Source organism: Archocentrus centrarchus, chromosome 5 (genome assembly GCF_007364275.1).
Source record: "Archocentrus centrarchus isolate MPI-CPG fArcCen1 chromosome 5, fArcCen1, whole genome shotgun sequence".
NCBI classification, from domain to species: domain Eukaryota; kingdom Metazoa; phylum Chordata; class Actinopteri; order Cichliformes; family Cichlidae; genus Archocentrus; species Archocentrus centrarchus.
Window position 1 is genome coordinate 21,945,833 of NC_044350.1, and position 20,783 is coordinate 21,966,615.

The following is a 20,783-nucleotide window of genomic DNA, read 5'->3' on the forward strand; positions in this document are numbered from 1 at the left end:
ATACTTGTAACACCATATTTCTTTTGTGTGCAATTGCCTCAAACCATCACAACAACATCACAGCATAAAAATTTTCAAGCTTGTAAAGCCACACTACTGTTCATGCTTTGGCCATCTGATAAGATTTTAAGCATTAATCTGTTACTCGGATTAATCTTTTTGGATCTTATATCATTCTCCCACAGATAGCTGAACCAGTGTGCTCCAACATCCGCTGCATTTTGAAGAGAAGATGAAAATCTGCCATGCAGTACCTGCAGCAGATGCTATGCTCACCTCACCAGACTTACAGGTCAAGAAAAGCTTACCAACCGCAGCTGGCAATGCTAAACGCTCATTTTTGAAAGTGTGAGTGTCCTGAATAACAAAGTGCTTTGTTTACATACTTGCTTTTATACTTTGTGTGTACCTGGTAATTAGGCAGCAGTTGAAGGCCAAATCAACTGGCTGATATTGAATATTCTCTGTTAGACTGTCTGATTTGCAAAATGTAAAATGTCTTTTTAATAAGAATTGTAAATTGCATTGGAGAAAAAGGAGCAGCAGCAACTACTATATTTCTCTCTAATAACTGTCATTGTTGTCATTTTCTCAGTGTGTACTGCTTTACTTTCGAGTGTGATGAGAATGAATGCCTTCAATGTGTGAGTATTTCTCTTCCATGAAGTAGTGGGCTTTGTATAACAGTGATGAACAAAGACTTTTATTCCTTTGTAACTTGTATCTTGTCCTCGTTCATTAGACCCTTCCTGCTTGGTAAACTCTTGTGTAGCTTTAAAAGTCCAACATTTTTAATCATTTAACAGCCACTGTTACTGTGGAGGGTAAGATCTCAAAAGCATATAGGTCCCCAAATGCATTCAAATCAAATGCAGAACATAAACAGCAAAACGTCAAAGGCCATTTTTTCTGTTGCTTTCTTGTTCAGCAAGCCAGCTGTACATGCAGTGAATGGAAAATGTTATTTGACATCTTATCTTCTTTGGAAAACTTAGTAAACTTTACTATGAAGTTGTTCAACAAATTAGCTGAATAACTAACATGAGTATTTACTGTTCTGTTAATGCATTCAAAGCAACAGGAAAACAACAATTCTCCTTTCATTCTTGTTCCTGTCAAACTAAATAAAACTTATCATTAATGAATCCAAGATGTCAGTCATAAAAAAAGTAATTAACTACAGTATTTTGTAACCAAGTTTAATTAGACGCAGGACACACAAAAGATGAAATTTGCTGTCAGGCATCATTAGTCATGGAACAACTAAATATAAAACAATATTTCACCAAGTTATTCCTTATAGCAACAAGAGAGATATCAGAAAGTGTAACATGAAGCCAGAAGAAACTATTTTAAGACCACAAAGTCTGAATGAGCAGTCCCATGAAAACTTCTCTTTAACTTCTCATTCCTCATTCATCATGTTTCTTTCCCAGCTAAGTGGCAGTGCCATGGTGTCACCACCCTTCCTCTGTATGCTGGCATACAGTTTCTGGGCATGAAGCACAGTTTCTCCTCAAAGACTCAGTGCCAGTCTCAGGGAGAGTGCAGAGAAGGAGCCAGAGCTGGAGGGAGTGCAGCCCCAGAGGAGCCCAGCTGCTGCCTGGGAAACCAAACCCTGAGCAACTCTGGCCCACGCTCTCTAACCCCAACCCCTCCCTGCCATCTAATAACAACACTCGGTCTTTCTCTCTTCTCTCTTTTCTTTCAATCTGCTGACTTTTCTCATGCTGAGTTTGAGGAAAAATAAGTCAATGGAGAAATGGTGGGATGATATTAGTCACTCCACTGCACATTCTCTGAATACTTCCCACTGCTGATTTCAAAACAGTCACACATGTTCATGTTCTCACTCTCACACACACAGATTACATGTGGGTGCGCACACATTCAGACACTCACCCCGGTAATGAAGGCTGTCATCGTGGTGATTGTGCTGGTGATGGTTCTCCAAGCCAGGGGGGCTGCTGGCACCCAGCTCTGCCAGTCTACGGCTGGTGGCAGAGAGCTCAGAGCGCAGGTTGGTCACTTCCTGGCTGGCAGACTGGATGGCCCCATCAATCCTCTGTGCCAGCTGTTTGTTGTCTTCCATCATTTTAAGGATTTTCCCCTGAGGACCAAATCCACACAGAGCAGCATGGTGTCAAGAGAAGCATTACAGGAGGTGAAGTTAAGACTCTTTTCTCTTCCACCACCTATCACCCTCTTCTTCTTCTTCTTCTTCTTCTTCTTCTCCTTCTACTCCACCTGTGCTTTTTCTCTCACAGTGTACTTCGCACATAAAAAAAAAAAAAGCCGGCAGTACAGAGATGATGTCTACCTGTTACTGCATAAAGAATGTGGCCAAGCACTACACAGTCAAAGAAAGCATGTGTGAGAGAGAGAGAGTGTGAGCGCGGGAGAAAGAGGGAAAGAGAGAAAGCACAGAGAGCAGGAAGAGAAAGAAAAAGGCAGAGGAGGAAAAGAGATGCAGCCCAGCAGGCGGAGGGGAAAGTGAATGCTCCCGCAGAGGAGAATGTGCTGTGAGCAGCTGCTCTCAGAGAGGACCCTGCACACACTGAGATGACATGCAGCCTTTTAAATGGACTGTACCATGTGCTGGAGGACTAGGGGAGAGGGGGGGAGGGGGGGTGCAGTTGGACTGAGCTGCTCTCCAGTAACTCTCTAAATACAGAGTGTGGTGTGTACCCCACACCCTGTGGAGTCTGTAAGGAGTCAGCAATTGGGTTTGTAATAGGGGAAAAAGTACAGATTGTTTCTCTAGCCTTCTTCCTCTCTCTGTGTCCCCACACTCAAAGCTTTCCAGCAGTATTGAGCCCTTTGACAAGCACTTGTCAAGCCCTCTATGTCTTTTCACTTGGCCTCCTTCGCTCACACACCCGCTGTCTTTTTGTCTCTCCCACCCCCTCTTTTTTTTCTCCATTCCTTTATATATTCTTCTCTTTGTCCTGGGAAAGCTCACCCCCATGCCGGTGGAAGGGGAAGGGGGCTGGCACAAGGCACCCAAGGGGAAAACATTCCAACTTTCAGAGCAAACTTAGCAGAGGATTGAGGAACAGCCCTCTAACGGGCTACACAGTAAGAAAAGAGACCTGGAGAACTGCAATCAAGTTGTGGTGAGAACATAGTGAAGCTTTACATCTGTGATCAAAAACAGTTTGAAGAATTATATTTCAGCTTATCAGTAAGTTCAGGAAATAAACACCGCAGCCTCGTCTCTTCTCTGTACAGCTGGAAACGCCACCACACATCTTAAAGGTTAGAGATGGGTTAGACTGTTCATCTTAACTTAAAACAATCCTGGATATTGCTGAGCCATGACAACTAAAAATCTGCATTTGACATTTTCATTTTCCAAGTAAGAAAATGCATCCTGTCTGGCACGAAACTGAGGCAGATGAGTAATATATCACCGAGATGCTGTCATCCGAGGCTCAGGTGATAACAGCTCAGTGTTCATTGGTATTCACACAACGACGCAGAGCGATAAACAAAGATGGGACAGCGGGCTCGGGAGATTGACAACCAAATGAGACACACAACTTGTTAGTTACACTGGTAGTCTGTTCACTGCACACTGTTTTATGATAAGGTCCTCACAGTGTTGATATTGTTTGGTTTATGTGGGTTTTTTAATGCAAATATCTTATACATTTTCATTCTATACAGCCAGTGTCAGTGCATTGATGAAAAATATTATATTATACTGCTGTGTAGAAAAGAGAAAACAAATTAAAGGGAAATGGGTTGTACAGTTTTGGCTGTTGGTGGTATGCTCCAAGTTGAGAAAGCACTCCCACCAAGGTGGCCAACCAAAGAGGCATAAGTCAGCATGGCTACAAAATTATTAATTACAGGACTCAAAGAGTTCACTTCTAGAGTACATACACGTTCATAGCTCTCGTTTTATAACATATATTGTATTGCTCTTTTATTTGAGAAACCCTGTTTGTTAGTTTTGAGGTCAAGGGTGTTCTTTTGTTCGTAATTATGCACATTAAGGTTTGGTTCACTTTATGAGGTTTGACTGACCTTCTTTGTTCTCCAGCTTTGTACGGGCTTATGATTCTGGATGGGAAAACAGTGGCCTCTAATCTTTTTTGCAATGTCTGCCATAATAGCTACTGTTCAACGCACATCTAGTTACTCCCACAGAGAACAATTATTGCTTACAGTTAGTAGAGAAGATCTACAGCAGCACAGACATGTTAGCAAATCATTATTACTGTCTAGACAGTCACATCGCTGCCCCAGTTGGCTCACCGGCCCTGATTTGTAGCTGATTATCAAAGAGAAATGTAGCATGTTCTGGAATAAAGATAAGGGTTATCAGAAGGTTCTTGATTTACATAGAAGGGTTTCTGTGAGTCCAAAATTTCTGGTTTTCTGAAACAATCTCACAGCTCTTCTTTCACATGAAGTCATAACCGCAGTCTGCACTGAGCCATGTGATGCAGGGCTTTCATAAACCCAGCTGTGGAATGCAAGGAAATTAATGATTTCAGGGTCAAGGGTCACAGCGTGTCCCAGATACACATCAATAACCAGACAAATACTTTGAGGACACATAATTGTGCCACATCCAAAACATACAACCTCCTCCTCCTCTGTCTCCATAACTGGGCTGAGAGCATCTCTGACCATAGCAGAGATCTCAGGCCAGTGCAGCCACTTGGCTGACTGCCTTGGATATCCATTTCTAGGATCGGTGCTTCTATGGATTTGGCTCACTTTCCAAACTTATCCAAGTGTTTGTGTTGTTAGTTTTCTCACTTGTTTGATGCTATTAATGGGAAGTTTAATTAAGTGTGCTGAGGGTGTGCAGTTAAAAAAGAGGTATTGATAAAGAGTCACCATGACTGTCTGCCTGGGTTAATTGAATATCGACTAATCCTCCACACACTGAAATGCTTTCCATTTTTTCCCAATAACAAAGTGATATAATACCGTGCTCAACTATGTATACGGGTCTTATCAGGGGCTTGGGGAAAATATCCACTCCACTCTACTAGACTTACTAATATTAATAAAACACATTAAAAAAGATACAATATTTGTGAGGTATGTGAGTCTTATGTCTGAATAGGAGGAGTTTGGAAAGTTGTATAAAAATTGGAAAAGTTGTTTTTCTTCTTCTTTATGCTGGGAGCAGTGCTAATTGGTAAGGGGACTGGGCAGCTGGTTAAGACTGATGTAGCATTGTCTTATCTCAGTGGCATTCCCATTGTTTTAGTTCACAAGAAGATGGCAGCAGAGAAAGGCAAAATCCAAAATGCAAAAGGGCATTTACAGCAAGTCATTCAGTCAGTGTGAGCCAACACTGACAAAACACAAACAAGCGATCATACAAGGGGAGCACGAGGAATGACTAGAATACTTCTACTTACAGAGAGGACTTATTCTCACAAAGGCAAGAAATTAAATTAAGAAAAAGTCCAAAAAAATGACCCCCTCCTTTCTTTTTATCACTTTAACTTAACTGTAATGGAAAAGGCCATCAGGTCAAGGAATGGTGTGAAGGAGATCTTTGTAAGGACGTAGGAAAAGTGAAGTGCAGTGCTTAATAATTGGACTGCACTTACACATGGCTAGGTTAATGTGATGATAGATTCTGTTGACGTGGGTATTACTACGTGGAATAGACCACAAAAAGTTTATCTTATCTGCTTTGCTCAAAGTGCTCCTACCATCTTGTTTAATGAAAGTCACTATGAATTATGGACTGACATCACCTCCTTTCCTTTCATAAAGGATGGCCCAGCATATCCCATAGTAAAGGAGTTAGAGGAAACAATGAAGCGCCTTTTCTTACTCAGATTGCGCTGCTCCTACTTTGGCCTCTGAACAGCTCTGCTTACTCGTTTAAGGGCCTGCTTAAGCAAATGTGTCTATCTTACAGTAGCCATGGACCAGAAACAAAAGAGGCTAAATAAAACAGGAAATCTAAGAACATAAGTCTTCTAAGATATATGCTTATTTCATTCAGAATCAATTCTTCAATGAATGACTATATATATATATATATATATATATATATATATATATATATATATATATATATATATATATATATATATTCCCTACAATAGATGTTCCATCCATTGTGATAACAACACTGGCATTCATTTAAATTCTAACATTAATAAAGCAAACTTTCCAGCAGTGTCTACATGAAGCAAACCTTGAGAAATATTTTCTCTCATTTTTTGATCTCTTCCCTTTTGTCGCCACTAAATGTTGACAGGTATGTCTGTTTCTTTAGTTATTAAAATTTAAACCATCTTCATCATCTTTGTCTGTCTGTCAGTGGGCCGGAGCAGATAGAAAGCAGCGGGGTTTTAGGGCTTATTTGGATGAAACTGCTCCTGCTGTGGCAGAAAATGATGATAAGAGAAGTGAGAGTGAATTACAATAGTAAAGTTGCTGGAGGCTAAAAGCAAAATGCTGTAAAACAAGGAGCTGAAAAGTGCTGTAGAACTGAGACAGGCTCCAGAATTTAGAGATAACTCTCCGTGAGTTTGTAACATTACATTATGTTAGGCATTTGATACTATGTTAATAAAGACAATATTGATCTCTGAAATTAGGCAATTGCAGGAAATGTTGAAGGCCTGTGGGAATGGCTCTTTTATGGCAATAGTAATCCAATTCAGTTGTAGAATCAATTTAATTCACAGAATTAGCCAAAAACACACACTCCCATCTGGCTATTATGATATGTATTGATATAAATCTATCATAACAGAAGATATTCATATTGCCCTGACTAAAGCTCATCTCCACAATACTAGGTCATCAAGTTTCATATCGTACAAATGATCTTTTATGGGAAAGCTTATGTAACTCATTTAAGAACGAGTCATTGTTTATGATCAGAAACTATCTGAAATCTTAAATATTTGAGGTTCATAACACAGTCAAGTTATAACAGGCCTGTTTTCTTAACCGTCAGTGATAAAAAAAATATATATATATATCTTTCCAAGGAATAAATCTCATATATAGCTGGAAATATGTCCCAGCCTACATATAAAGCTGCTCCAAAACTAAACTGTCACCTACAGCAGGTCTGAATTTGTAAATTTCAGTGTGTCAAAATATTCAGTCTGCTGTGGTCTGTAACAAAACAGCAAGTTCCAGGTTATTTTATTCTGGCATTAAAGGCTGTCTGAGTACACAGCACACTGTCTGCCAACATCAAACAGTAAAAGACTTTTCATTCTTTACTTGTAGGCAGGTTAATTTGCACTCCATTTAGATGTTACCTTTGTCTGTGTGGCGTCAGATTAGTCTCTGGGTGTGTGTGTGTGTGTGTGTGTGTGTGTGTGTGTGTGTGTGTGTGTGTGTGTGTGTGTGTGTGTGTGTGTGTGTGTGTGTGTCCTTAGTTACAAATTAAAACTAGTATTTTCTGTGCCATTACCACTTGCTTTCTTTTTGCCATCATTTGTGACAAACAAGACTCTTCAGACAAATCTGGCCTTTGGCAGTCAGTTCAAAAACAACCAGTTTTTCACAACAAGGCAGCACTGAGACATTTGTGAACTGTCCTAAGATTATGCTGGATTCATTTGTTTAGGAAAATGTGTTTTGTTGCTATAAAGCAAATGCACATTTTTTACATTGCATTACTTTAAACAAAGATCATCAAACTTGCATTACATGTGCAGCAGTAAAAGCTATAGAAAGTGTGCTTCTGTTGCATGCTTTGAATGTTCCTCCACAGTGCAGACTCACAAAATGGAAATGTCACAGCTAGAGGAAAAAATACTGGGTATTTATGTCTATGCAAGTGACAAAGAGAGAAAGCCTTTTGCCCCAAATAGTGACAAATGGGGACAGAGGAGCATTGATGGAGTAAACTGTGAATGGCAGGGAACGGAAACTCAACTTTTTCTTTTTGCATTGAGCTTTTTTTCTAATGCTTCTTCCTTGGCTCTTTTGTCTTATAATAGTCTTACTCCAACAACTTTCAAATAAGTTTACTCATTAGTTAGAAGCTTTACTGCTTATGAAAGAAAATCTGATAATGTGGAAATGGGCATTGTCTTCCTCCACAGAATAGAACCACTGACAATGAATCACACAAATGTGTTCAGTGTAATGGGTTCAACAGAGCTGTTTTCGTCTAAGAACTCCAGATAAAGTTGGGAGAATCAGGTTCCAGTATTGTCTGAAATTGCTCTTTTTCACATGTAGTAAACACAAGTTTTTAGATGCAGTCAAGACGACCTGCTGAATTTCAAACCGGGCATCAAAAAGGGGAAGAAAGGTGGTTTAAGTGACTTTGAATGTGGCAGTTGTTGGTGCTAGACTGGCTGGTCTGAGTATTTCAGAAACTGCAGATCTACTGTGATTTTCCCACACGACCATCTCTAGGGTTTACAGAAAACAGACAGAAAAAGAGAAAATATTAATTGAGCAGCAGATCTCTGGATGAAAATGCCTTGTTGATTCTCCAAGGAGAATGGACAGGCTGCTTCACGCTGATGGGAAGGCAACAATAAGTCATTCATAACCAAGGTATGCAGAAGAGCATCTGTGAATACACAGCACTTTGAAACTTGAAGCAGATGGGCTACAGCTGCAGAAGACCACACCAGATGCCACTCAGCTAAGAAGAGGACACTAAGGCTACACCAGCTCACCAAAATTGGACAATAGAAGATTGGAAAACAATGCCTGGTCTGGTGAGTCTTGATTTCTGCTGCGACATTTGGATGGTAGGGTCAGTATTTGGTATAAACGACATGAAAGCATGGATCCATCCTGCCTTGTATCAACAGTTCAGGCTGATGGTAGCATAATGGAGTGGGGGATATTTTCTTGGCATGTTTTGGGCTCCTTAGTACCAATTGAGAATTGTTTAAATACCACACCTACCTGAGTATTGTTACTGACCATGTCCATCCTTTTATGACCACAGTGTACCCATCCTCTGATGGCTGCTTCCAGCAGGATAACGCTGGAACATGACAATGAGTTCAAGATACTTTAATGGCCTCACACTTTGTGCAATCTGCAGCAACTGTGTGATGCTATCATGTCAATATGGACTGAAATCTCAGAGCAATGTTTCCAGCAGCTTGTTGAGTCTGTGCCACAAAAAATTAAGGCAGTTCTGAAGGCAAAGGGTGTCCCACCTGGTACTAGCAAGATGTATCTAATAAAGTCTCCAGTGAGTGAGACTAAGTCTTCCATTAAATCCATCTGAAAGTTGTAAACTGATTGGGTGTCAAATGTTTGATGAAACAATGATTTCAGTTTCATCAGAAACTTCAGCTCACTTTCACTGTGTCATGATCCTGGGCCGGTGGCCCAGTGTTTTGAGTTTCTTTTGTGTAGCTTTCTTTTGTTGTACTTTTCAGGTTGTGTTTCTTATAGTTTAGTTTCCTTTTTGTTTGAGTGTGCTGTTCGGTTTCCCTTGTTTCTTTGTGTATTGTTCCCTTTGTCAAGTTTTCTGTGTCCAGTGTTCCCTGTGTTTTGTGTTATGTTTTACTTCCTGTGTTATTAGCCTTATTCATTTCACCTGTTGTGATCAGCTGTGCCCACTCCCCCTTGTTCCATCTGTATATTTAAGTCTCAGTGTTGTTTAGTTTGGTGTTTGGGTCCTCGTCAGTTTTTCCTCTGTGTGTTTTGTTTTCTAGTTTCGAGTTTTAAGTTCCTGCTTTTGAATTTCTCGCTTCGAGTTTGCTGTTTTTGTATTTATTGAAATTAATATCAATAAATCTTCACTCTAACCCTACTCTCGCCGTGACCTGCACTGGGGTCCTCCCTGCCTTGCCTGCACCAGCCGTGACACACTGTGCTTTTAATTTAAGACCAACACTAATGGACCAGCACTATCTAAAGCAACACATGAAATAAATCACTTGATTAGAAGCAGCACTTGTCACCTTTTCAAACCAAGCTGTGCAACTGTCTACACATACAGGTAACCACTCAATGAACATTCAAGCAACAGTGAAAAAGCACCAGCTCCACTCCATCTCTGCAACCTCAACTTTGGCAGAAGGGTAAACTCTCATCACTGATGCATTCTTACAGAGGCTGAGATAAATCCTGAAGAGAAATACCTATTATCTGTTGTCAAACTCAGCACACTTTCCACCCAAAGTCGACACCGCTCAAACACCTTGCAGCCATGTCCTTTTTCCATCACTGATAGCGTTGTAATAATTGTTTACCGCAGCAAACACAGTTAACAGTTTGACAGCCTCTACACTTGGAGATAACAGTTGACAGGGTTACGGATGAAACACACTGCCAGAGGCTTTGATAAGTATCAAGATAAAGGCTTGTCTACAGGGCTCTGAGGGAATCAAAGGGAGAGAGGAAGCATGGGTGAGAGACAGTGGTTTGGTTATGATGAACTTCAAGACCTGCAGGATGGGAAATAAAATTGACGAAGTGCGTGTGTGTGTGTGTGTGTGTGTGTGTGTGTGTGTGTGTGTGTGTGTGTGTGTGTGTGTGTGTGTGTGTGTGTGTGTGTGTGTGTGTGTGTGTTTTCCCCCCAGTTTCCCCTCATTCTCATTTCTGCTCCCTGCTGCCTGCTTTCTGGTATTGCAGGCAGCAGGCACTGGCTCAGAATGAACTGCTAAGCCTTTTTCTGCCCTAACCATCCCACAGTCATACTTCTGTCTTCACAATGAAACGTGCAGACACGCAGGGCAGAATATCACATATATCTCTAATAACATGGATATCATAGTGAGATCACAATCAAAGCCAGTGTCAGAACCAAAGGTGCTTGTTTTTGTGAAAAGCTTTACACACTTGGGTACTTTGCTCCTCTCTAAATGACATCCTCACCCCTGCTGCCTGTTCTGTGCTCTCTTCTGCAGGAGACACAATTACAAGGTGATGCTGAGAGAATGAGATGTGTGCCTGTAGCTTTCAGGTGAGAAAATAATTGACAGTGGTGTAATTAGCGACATAGTAAAGGTGTAATTTGAGTAAATCTAAATAATATGAGATTACTGGAGTATCAAGTGGTAGTTTAATCACACTTAATCAGGCCAAAAAAAAGAAAATACAGGTTACAACAGGTTTCAGCAGAGCAAATTAGCTGTCTCTGAGTAGTGCTACAGGAGTACATTTCTCAAGGTAAAATATTTTCAACAACACACAAGGAAACTCTTTCATTGCTAAACCTTCCTCCATCAATCTCTGTTTCCTTCTTCTTTCAGGGCAGTATAGTGGTTTTCAGAGAGCAACTACAGGGGTAATCACCCTGACAGAGCTCTCCTTGTTGATTTATGATTTAAGTTTAGCTGTTTATTGGTAAAGCATGACAGGCTGCTGAGAGCAGGTTGGAGTACACTTCGAGAAGGCATCTGGGCAAAACTTGGATAGGGAGATGAGTTGCAGGGCAGGTGTTATGTCCTTTTCTGATAAAGAATTCATCTTTAATCAGTGGAAGAAAAGAAGACAAGGTAAAAGTGTTGGATGAAAGGGTTGTTCACACAGGAAGAGATTCCCAGTGACATGGTAACCAGAGACGTTATGTGCACATTGGTCAAGAGTTGTCTGCCATATTGGAAGTGATACAACCCAGTTGCTAGGGAAATTTGTGCATTTCCTGACTAGCTGGCAGTGGTTCCTGGAAGTTTCTGGTTATCACTGGATGGAACTGGATTCAAAGAAGTAGCTGCAGCAAAAACCTAAGCAGTGATTGTTTTGGTTGCTAGCAGCCATTATTGCCTGTACTGCTGGCTAACTGCTGGCTGAGCATTAGTAAAACTTGGAAAAAAGTGCAATGTAAACCAGAAATGGAAATGGTTCACCTTCAAAGTAAAATCTGCACCTTCTGAAACACGTAGGCTACAACACTGAGGCACAACTTTTACTTTGAAGGCAAACCTTCTCTATTTCTGGTTTGCACTGCACTTTTTACAGTTTTACTACATGGAGTAGCTGGACAGAATTTCTAGACAAGTCCATCACTTTTATTTAAACTATGACCACAGCAATATGCTAGCAACTAAAACAATCATCTGGAGATTTTTGCCAAACAGCTGGTAAAATTTTCCTAGTGACAAATGGTTGCCAGGGGGTCACTGACCAGTCTGTAGACCTGTGTGACTGGAACTTTAGCAATAATATTTCCTGCAACTGCCATCAGCTTCCAGCAACCACTCATAACGGGTTGGGAAATACTAATTTTTGGTGCAAGTAAACTCATTAGCAGACCAGTATTTAGGTCTGTGTGACTGGGGTCTTATCACTTCATCCTAAAAAAAATGAGGAATAAATTAAAGCATGTGTTAGTGGTCACATGCCTGCAAAACCTCAATTGCAAAGTGGAACTACAGAAACTCAGCCATGAAAGGGAGACGATGTGAAGTTACAGAGCAGGGTCGCCGAGTGCTGAGGTTCATACTGTGTAAAAGTTGCCAACACAGAGCTTCAGACCTCCTCTGGCATTAACATCAGCACAAAAACTGCACCAGGAGCTTCATGGCATAGGTTTTCATGGGCGAGCAGCTTTTTTAGGTGTAGTATGCAGGTGTCCATATACTGTATGACAGAGTGGCGGACTTTAGATTTTAGGTACTTTAAGAGTTATAAACAGCCAGAGACTGGAATCTCTGCTAATATCTTTCCCGTGTGGATGCCTCTTAATGTGTGTACAGTAAATATAAAGCTACATTCTGTTAGATTAGCATAGTACAGACTGACAACAATAGGAAACAGCTAACATTTGAAGTTAGAGCCTCTAAAGGTCACTAAGGTCACTACATGGGTGTGCTTGCGGGTGTGCGTGTGGTTGTATGTTTGGCTGGACCTGGGTCTGGGCCTGTGCCTTTCCTCCTGGCCGCTCCTTGCTGGTTGCCTCCTCCCCCCTGCCCCCCTGGGGTGTGGGTACCTCCGGGTTCCTGGGTGGGGCTGGATGTTCTGATGTGGGTGGTGACCTGCTCCCCTGGGGGCTGCGGCGCGGGGCTGCATTGGCTTCTTCGGCATGGGGGTTGGCTCTGTGGGGGCTCGGGCGGTCCTTGGGTGCTGGGGGCCCTGGGGCCCTGCTGCCGGCCCGTGCAGGGAGCTGGCTGCTGGGGGGGGCTGGCTTCTCGTTGCCTCAGATTCTCTGGTGCCCTTGCTCCTTGACTGGGGGGACTCCGTCTGAGACCTCCCTCCCCCGTCTGCTGGGGGGGGGGGGGGGGGGGTGTACGGTTGTCTTTGGAATGAGTGGCCGCGGGTCTTCGTAGGTCTTGATGGGCTGCTGGTGGCCTGGGCTTCCTGGGGCTCTCTTTGCCTGCCTCTAGCTTCTGATGGGCAGAGCTGCGGCGTTCTGCCCTCATTGGTAAGTACATTTCATGACACAAACACATACACCCACATAATAACACAAAATGGTTGGTTTGTGTAACTGTGCTTCTTCTTTTATTCTGTTTTCCCCACACAATTTTTAATTTTGCAAATATTGTCAATATCTTATGTTTAACAAGTGACGAACTATTTGGTTTACTTACTTGCACTCTTTCCTGTTTCTTTTTTCTATTTTTCTCTCTATTTTTTTTCTTCTTCTTCTTCTTTCTCTTTCCCTTTCTCTTTTCTTTCTTTTCTCTTTTCTTTTTCCTAGGCCTGTCATTTCTGGCACAGTTTGTCACATAGCATGTTAAAAATAAATAAATAAAATAAAGGGTCACACAGTAACAAGAGGAGCCTATAGAGAACCTAGAGAGCTCATCTTGAAATAGCAAATATGTTTGGCACAACAATGCATTCGGATCACAGTTCTGTTTGCAAGATCTGCCAGACATGACAGGCTTAAAAAAAAAAAAAAAAAACATTATTTTGCTTCAGAACTGTTAAAAAAATTATGGTTTTACACTCAATTATGCACCTGCAGTATATTGCAGGACATTTTTTAGCTTAGTGAGCTAGAAGTTAAGCTAAGCTAGTTAACATGCTGCTGACAATTATTTCATAGTAACCACACATAGATGAGGATGGCATTGCTCTTCCTATAAATGTTATTTGTTCGCTAAGGCCAGGTAGTGAACAACATTCAGCAGCAGAGGCTACAGTAGTCTGCAGTGAAAACTCTCATTATAGCGGAGACCAGACAGGAATTTTCTGCACTGAAGAAGACCACAGCCAGATTTACTGTAGCACTGCAGGAAAATAACTGACAGGTTCGGGAGAAAAAAAAAGAAAGTGCAGTCAAGAGGACAGATTAATCCATATGTGAGAACAGTTTCGGTACAGTGCATTGATAAGGAGCTTATCCCCGTTGTTGGTGCAAGTAAAGGCACATCTGCAGAGCGTATTGATTAAAAGACTCATCTCACTCTCATTTGTTCCCACTCTAGTGGACAGTTTCGGTGAACAGCGGCCATAGAGACAATGATCACTCCATCACTGCTTTATCACTGTCACCACACAGCTACTTTGTATGCATGTCAATAATCCACCGTTTTTGCTTTTCTCCATATCTCAGCAGTCCACCTCTTATGCAAATAAATGCATAATGCTAGCAGTAAAACTATTCCAAACCTGTAACTGTCTCAGTAAGTTCTTCACGATAACATGGCAAAAAGAAAACGCATATTTTTTGCACAATAGAGTCAAATTTATGTTTCATTGTTATAGTAATAACTCTGTAGTATCAAGAGGATTCAAAATTGTTCAGAAGAAGTAAAAATCCCTATGTGCTTGGAAATGAAGTCTTTATTTGTTAAAGCTTATGCTACAAGATAGGAAAGTCATTCGAACATGTTGAAAAATGAGTAACAAGGAAAGCGGAGTGAAAGATAAATAAGGCAGAGAAATAGGAGGGCACAGAGACAGTATGAGAAGGATGAGGTTGGAGCCACAACATGTGAAGTTGCAAACTCATTTATTATATTTCAACATTTATCTCTGTGAGAGAGAGAGAGCCGAGTTATCAGAAGGACTAAATTGAAAGACATTCAAGCGTGCAGTACAGTCAGCAGGAGGAACACTGATGACCGGACCTGCACAAACTCTCTCGCTATTCCATGCTAGCATGCTGCTCTGCATGGAAAGACTTGCCTGCACGAACACACAGACACACACACACACACACACACACACACACACACACACACACACACACACACACACACACACACACACACACACACACACACACACACACGCAGAGATAGACTTTCTCAAACATTAAAATGCAAAAGCAATTAAACACAAGCCACAACTGTGCCTAAGAAGTGCCAACCTGACAGCAGGACTTTGATTATTTTAATTAGAGCAATATGGCTGACTCATCCATGAATATAACTAAAGAAAAAGGTGGTTCATTTTCCTGCTTTAACTGCATTTAGAGGGTATGACTACTTTATACTTTATGCTTTGGTGCGAAAGGACGAAGCACTTATGCAAATGTGTTTAGAGAGACAAACTGTGCTGATGAGCTGCTTTTGTATTATGTCTTTTATTTAATAGCGCTAACTTACTCTAATTGTAAATGTATGTGATTTAAATGTGTTTAATAAGCTGACTCCTGCAGGAGCTGGGAATCGCATTAATCTGCATGCTAAATGAGTTTGTTTGAATCCAAAACTTGTCTGGCTCAGGGAGTTTAGCTCTTGTAAGGGATTAGAACAGGGCATTAATACTAAGATCCATGAAAAGCAAAACAATGTAATATTCCTTCCTGTTTCTAAAGAATGCTGCATGTGGGCAAACTAATTACCATAGTACCATTTTACATGCCAAATAAATGAATTTACTCCAGAGTATGTACCCAACCAGTTTCCCTGCAGACCATGTGTTTATTTTCCTTGGTGACTAGTATTTGTAGTTTGTTTATGCATCTAACATGAATTTGTTTGAGAGCTTTGTATGTGCACATGTCACAGAGAGGAAAAGAAAATGGAGACAAACACACAGTCAGATGAGCAAAGAGGGACTGAAGCGGGAAGGGGGAGGACAGAGAGTATTTGTTGATCACCATAGCTTAAAGCTACAATCAAAGGCAGTTTGTTTACCGAGGATAACAAGCACCTTTCATTACACAAGTCCTTGAAAACTTAATGTTCTTTCTGTTTCTCCCTGAAGACATTTAAACAGAAATGGTAAAGAAGCTGAAGAGTACAGTGAAGATTGTATACCCATTGTCTCCAATTGCATCAGTTTGGATAAATGTAGAAAAATATTCTCCACCACTTATTCTGCTTGAATGCGTCATTTTTTATGTCACTTGTGTCAAAATCCTCGAGTACATCAACAATGACAGTTCTAAATCCTGCATGCTGTATGACATTATTGTCCTGCAGTTAGCAATACTATTGTGTGTTGATTAATGACTCTATAATTTAAGGCAGATTTGTATACTGTAGGTCAATAGTTTGTAAGGTCACAAAGGTTACCAGTGTTACATAATGGAAGCACATGGGCAATTTTCCATATGTGCATCTGTGATGCAGTAGTAACAGGAACACTGAGGTGTAGGATGTGTGCAATTTTCTTAATGAAAATACAGTATATTATAAATATTTTTAATGCTGAACTGTATTAATTACATCTTTCTTTAAAGTGTGATTAGAATTCTGAATATCTGTGGTGTAATTTTCAAATTAAGAAGAAGTTTTAAATCAGAGAGGAAATTCTACAAGTTTGTAGGAAGAGATATATGTAATAGCAATCCTTTAGGGATACCTACAATGATTTAGGGACTTTGTTTAAAACCACCGGCACCAGTGTTTTTTTACCTGAAGCATCAAAACCCACAGAAATCAGTTAATTTAATACAATTTTTTGATCAACAGTATCAAAGACCTTGAGTAGATCTCCAGTGACCAGCTCTGAATCCTGCCTGCTGAAGGACATCATCCTACAGTTAGCGATACTATTTTGTGTTGGCTAATGACTCTAGGATTTTAATATAGGGTTGTATGGGCCAGTAGTTTGTAAGGTCACAAAAGTCAGCAGTATTATGTAATGGAAGCACATGAGCCAATGTCCATATGTGGATGAGTAATAACAGGAGCACTGAGGCGAAGCATGCGTGTGATTATCCTGTGCAGTGCAAACTGTGCATCTGAGTATGTGGCAGGTGTGAGTGAAATTTTGCAACATGAAGGAGAACAATTGTGTGATGCTTTGGTGTTTCGTGGTAACATACAGCTAACATACTTATTTTCAACATCTTAGTTCAGCGTGTTAGTTCATGAGAGTTTGCCGAACATCAGTGAGTTTGCTAACTTTAATAATCCTGAGCGGTGTGGAAGTGGTGGGCTGACTGACAGACTGACCAACATAACCATCCATAAAAGCATAATCCAGGAAGCATTATGTTTTTCTGTTTGAATATATGCAACATTCCCTCAGTTCAAGCTTAAAATATTATTGTCAACACATTACACTCTATGACAAATTGATTTAAACCCCCTCTCTTTAGCAAATCCTAAATCCATCCATTCAACCGTCCTTTCATTTAACCCCTTATCAAACCAGGGTTGTGGTGGAGCTGGAGCCAATCCCAGATAACACCATGGACAGACTGCCAGTCCCTCTCATGGCTAACAAAGACACACAGAGAACCATTCACTCACATCAAGTGAAATCACCAGTTAACAAAACATGCATGTCTTTGGACTGTAGTATGAACCCAGAGCACCCAAACCCCAATATACTGGAAAAGGAAATTCTGCAAATACGACGAAAAAAAAATCCTGCAACAAACCCAGTAACAGCTCACTGTGAGGTTACAGTGACAACCACTTGATTGCCATACCTCCCAAAGCCTGAATTCCAGTGATAAAATTTAAAAATCACAGTTTAATAACTTAAAGAGCAACTTGCTGGCTATTTTGTCTCTAAATTCATACATATTTCTTTTAAATGAATATTTGAAAAGGTAATGTGTGATTTTGTATACTTTGCAGGATGTTAAGGATGAAACTCAAATTAAAAACTTTTAATTTATTATGTTTATTATGACTTTTAAGCAGAGCTCTTGAAAATGTTTTTTTTTTGTTTTTGTTTTTTGTTTTTTTTAACAAAGCATCATACTGTATTACATCACATTCAGGAGTAGTCTCTACCTTCTCCCCTCTGCACCCTGAACGTAATCGTTGGTAGTAAGTCTGCACAGTAATAATTTAGTGAGTTGGTGTTTTTTGCAAGATTTATGGTGGTGAATTATTGTATGCAGCCAGGTTGCACAAGCCCGAACCTTAAGGGACATATTTGGGTGTTTTGTGCAGGTGACGTGACGGGACTTTACTGCCTCACTTGTCTGTCACGGTCAAGAGGATTACGTTCCTGAAGAAATGATGGAGCTCAGGATGGGATTTCAAAGGGAGGACTGTGTGAGATTGATAGCTGGTGCAGTTCCTTGTGCAAGCAGCTGCTTAACTTTTAGGAGCAGCTTCTCCTACTGTATATGCAGGGCAATGATCAACAATTTCTTTTCAATATTTAAATCATGATACAAACTAATCTGGAAGTCATCAGACATTAAAAAGAAAGCTGATTTTCAGGGCAGTTCATATCAGCTTTCTTTTTAATGTCTGATGACTTCCAGATTAGTTTGTATCATGATTTAAATATTGAAAAGAAATCCTATTGCTAACTAGCATATCTTTTTGGCAAAATTAGCATTTCATAAAACAGAATTGCCATTTTTGCCATGCTAGTAGTAAAACTCTGGATACACTTCTTGGTGACTTCTTTGTGCTGTTTCTCCACACAAACACCCATCAGACAAAGTGTATCAGGAAACTGTCTCTTTTCTCTCTCTCCTAACAACAGCTAAAAGCTAATTTCACAGTTCTGAGGCTTCTCACATGATGTCATGTGCACATTGGTCAAGAGTTGTCTGCCATATTGGATGTGATACAGCCACCAGTTGCTAGAGAGAAATGTGTATTTCCTGACTGGCTGGGAGTCGTTCCTGGAGTTATTACAACCAAAAACCTCCTTTTGGAGTAGCAGCTTTAACTGGATTTGTTGCTAGCAGCTTGCCATGATTGTCTGTAGTTTTTCATGCTAACTACTAGCCCAGCAGTAGTAAAACCTGAAAAAAATGCAACGCAAACTGTAAATAGAGAAGGTTTACCTTCAGAGTAAAAGTTGTGCCTCATCGCTGAAGCCAACATGCTTCAAAAGGTGCAACTTTTACTTTGAAGGATAACCTTTTCATTTCCTTTTTTCATCACACTTTTCACAGTTTCACTGAAACTCAGAGAGTAGCCAGACAGTGTTTGTCGACAAGTCCATAACTTCCATTCAAACTATGCTAGTGACCAAAGCAATCACAAGGAGATTTTTGCCAAACAGGGAATTTTTTTCTAGTGAAAGGTGGTTGCCTGGCTACATCCATCTTTTATATACAGTTTATGATTACAGCCAGGTTTGGCTCATATTTTAGAAATCACTGAGTTTTAAAGTTATAACTACATGTTCTTGATCAAAGCAAGATGTAAACTACTCAGTTTTGTCAGTGACTGGTCTGTAGCTCTGTGTGACTGGAACTTTAGCAGTCATTTTTCCTGCACTGCCAGTAACCACCAGTTAGGGAATACAAACACTGCTGTTGGTTGCATGATGGTTGTGGACTGGTTTCTAGGCATGTGTGACTGGTGTTTTATTCCCTTGAGCCTACACTGTTACCATGAGTGTCACATGTCCAAAATGGTGGACAAGTTAACGCCACGTGGTTAATGATTAAGTGTCTGCAAAACCTCAATTGTTTAGTGAAACAACATTTGCTAGTGTTGAAGACTTACTGAGACACTTGCCCAGTTGTTCTCTGGTTCTTCTCATATCATTAACACATTTTTCACTGTTGCCTGTTAGTTCTCCTGATTCTCTTCTGTTTTCTTTGATGCCCATGAGGCTAATAATTGTAAGGCTCTAGTCTGTCATAGTGATAAATGTTTTCACTGTTTATAGTCAAAACTACAGTCTGCCTCCATATTTCTGTTTGAGCCCACCTTAAATCTCTGATGTGGCATTGCGTACAAGCTCTGCGTTTTTTTGAGGGAGCCATAAACTCCATAAACCTTTAATGTTATTAGTACATGGTCATACTACAGGGTTGTTTGGTCTGTGATTTACAGAATCAGAATGTCTTTTCTTGTCATTGCATAATAAAACATAAAAATATTCAGGTGGTACTTCTGTAGGTGTCTCAAAAGAAATAACACACCATATAAAAAAACAACCCATTCACACAGTAAACCAATCTCTTCCAGGGAAGGAAGAGCACAGCTAATGATCTTTTGTGCTTGTTTATTACCCTCTGGATAGCCTTTTCATCTGCTGCAGAGCATCTGACATAGCAGACTGTACATGGCCCACCAGGATGTTTTCTAAGGAAGTGAAGGTGCTGCTGAGCCTTCTTAACTGTAGCTGTGCTGTTGGCAGATCAGGTGATGTTGTCAGAAATGAGGATCCTGAAGAATTAAAAACTATGGACCTTGTCTACACAATTTCCATTATTGACCAGAGGGAAGGGGTTTGCTGTGCTATTCCTGAAGTCTAGGATGATTTTTTTTTTTTTTTTGTCTCCTTAGTATTAAGTGTCAAATTGTCTGCTGAGCACCACATGACTGGTTCTTGGGCCTCAGCCCTGTAGGCGGATTCATCTCCCCTGACATTAGTCCCACCGGTGTGATGTCATTAACAAACTTGATAATTGTGTTATTAAGATAATGCAGTTGTGCAGTAGTGGCAGAAGCACACAGCCCTTTGGGGAGCCAGTGCTGAGGGCGACCTCATAATATATCATACATAATGAAAGTTTTGTGGATGTAAATTAGATGTTATGGTCATGAAATTAAAATTAAATTTATGTT

At 40.5% G+C, this 20,783-nt stretch overlaps 1 protein-coding gene across 1 annotated transcript in view; it reads right to left on the reverse strand.

Annotated features, from left to right (window-relative positions):
• Positions 1-20,783, reverse strand: part of kaznb (kazrin, periplakin interacting protein b) — a 127,987-nt gene that overhangs the window by 73,531 nt on the left and 33,673 nt on the right. The window contains exon 3 of the mRNA XM_030730467.1: positions 1,903-2,110. Within this exon, the coding sequence (XP_030586327.1) occupies positions 1,903-2,110 (208 nt within the window). The remainder of the gene's footprint in view (positions 1-1,902; positions 2,111-20,783) is intronic.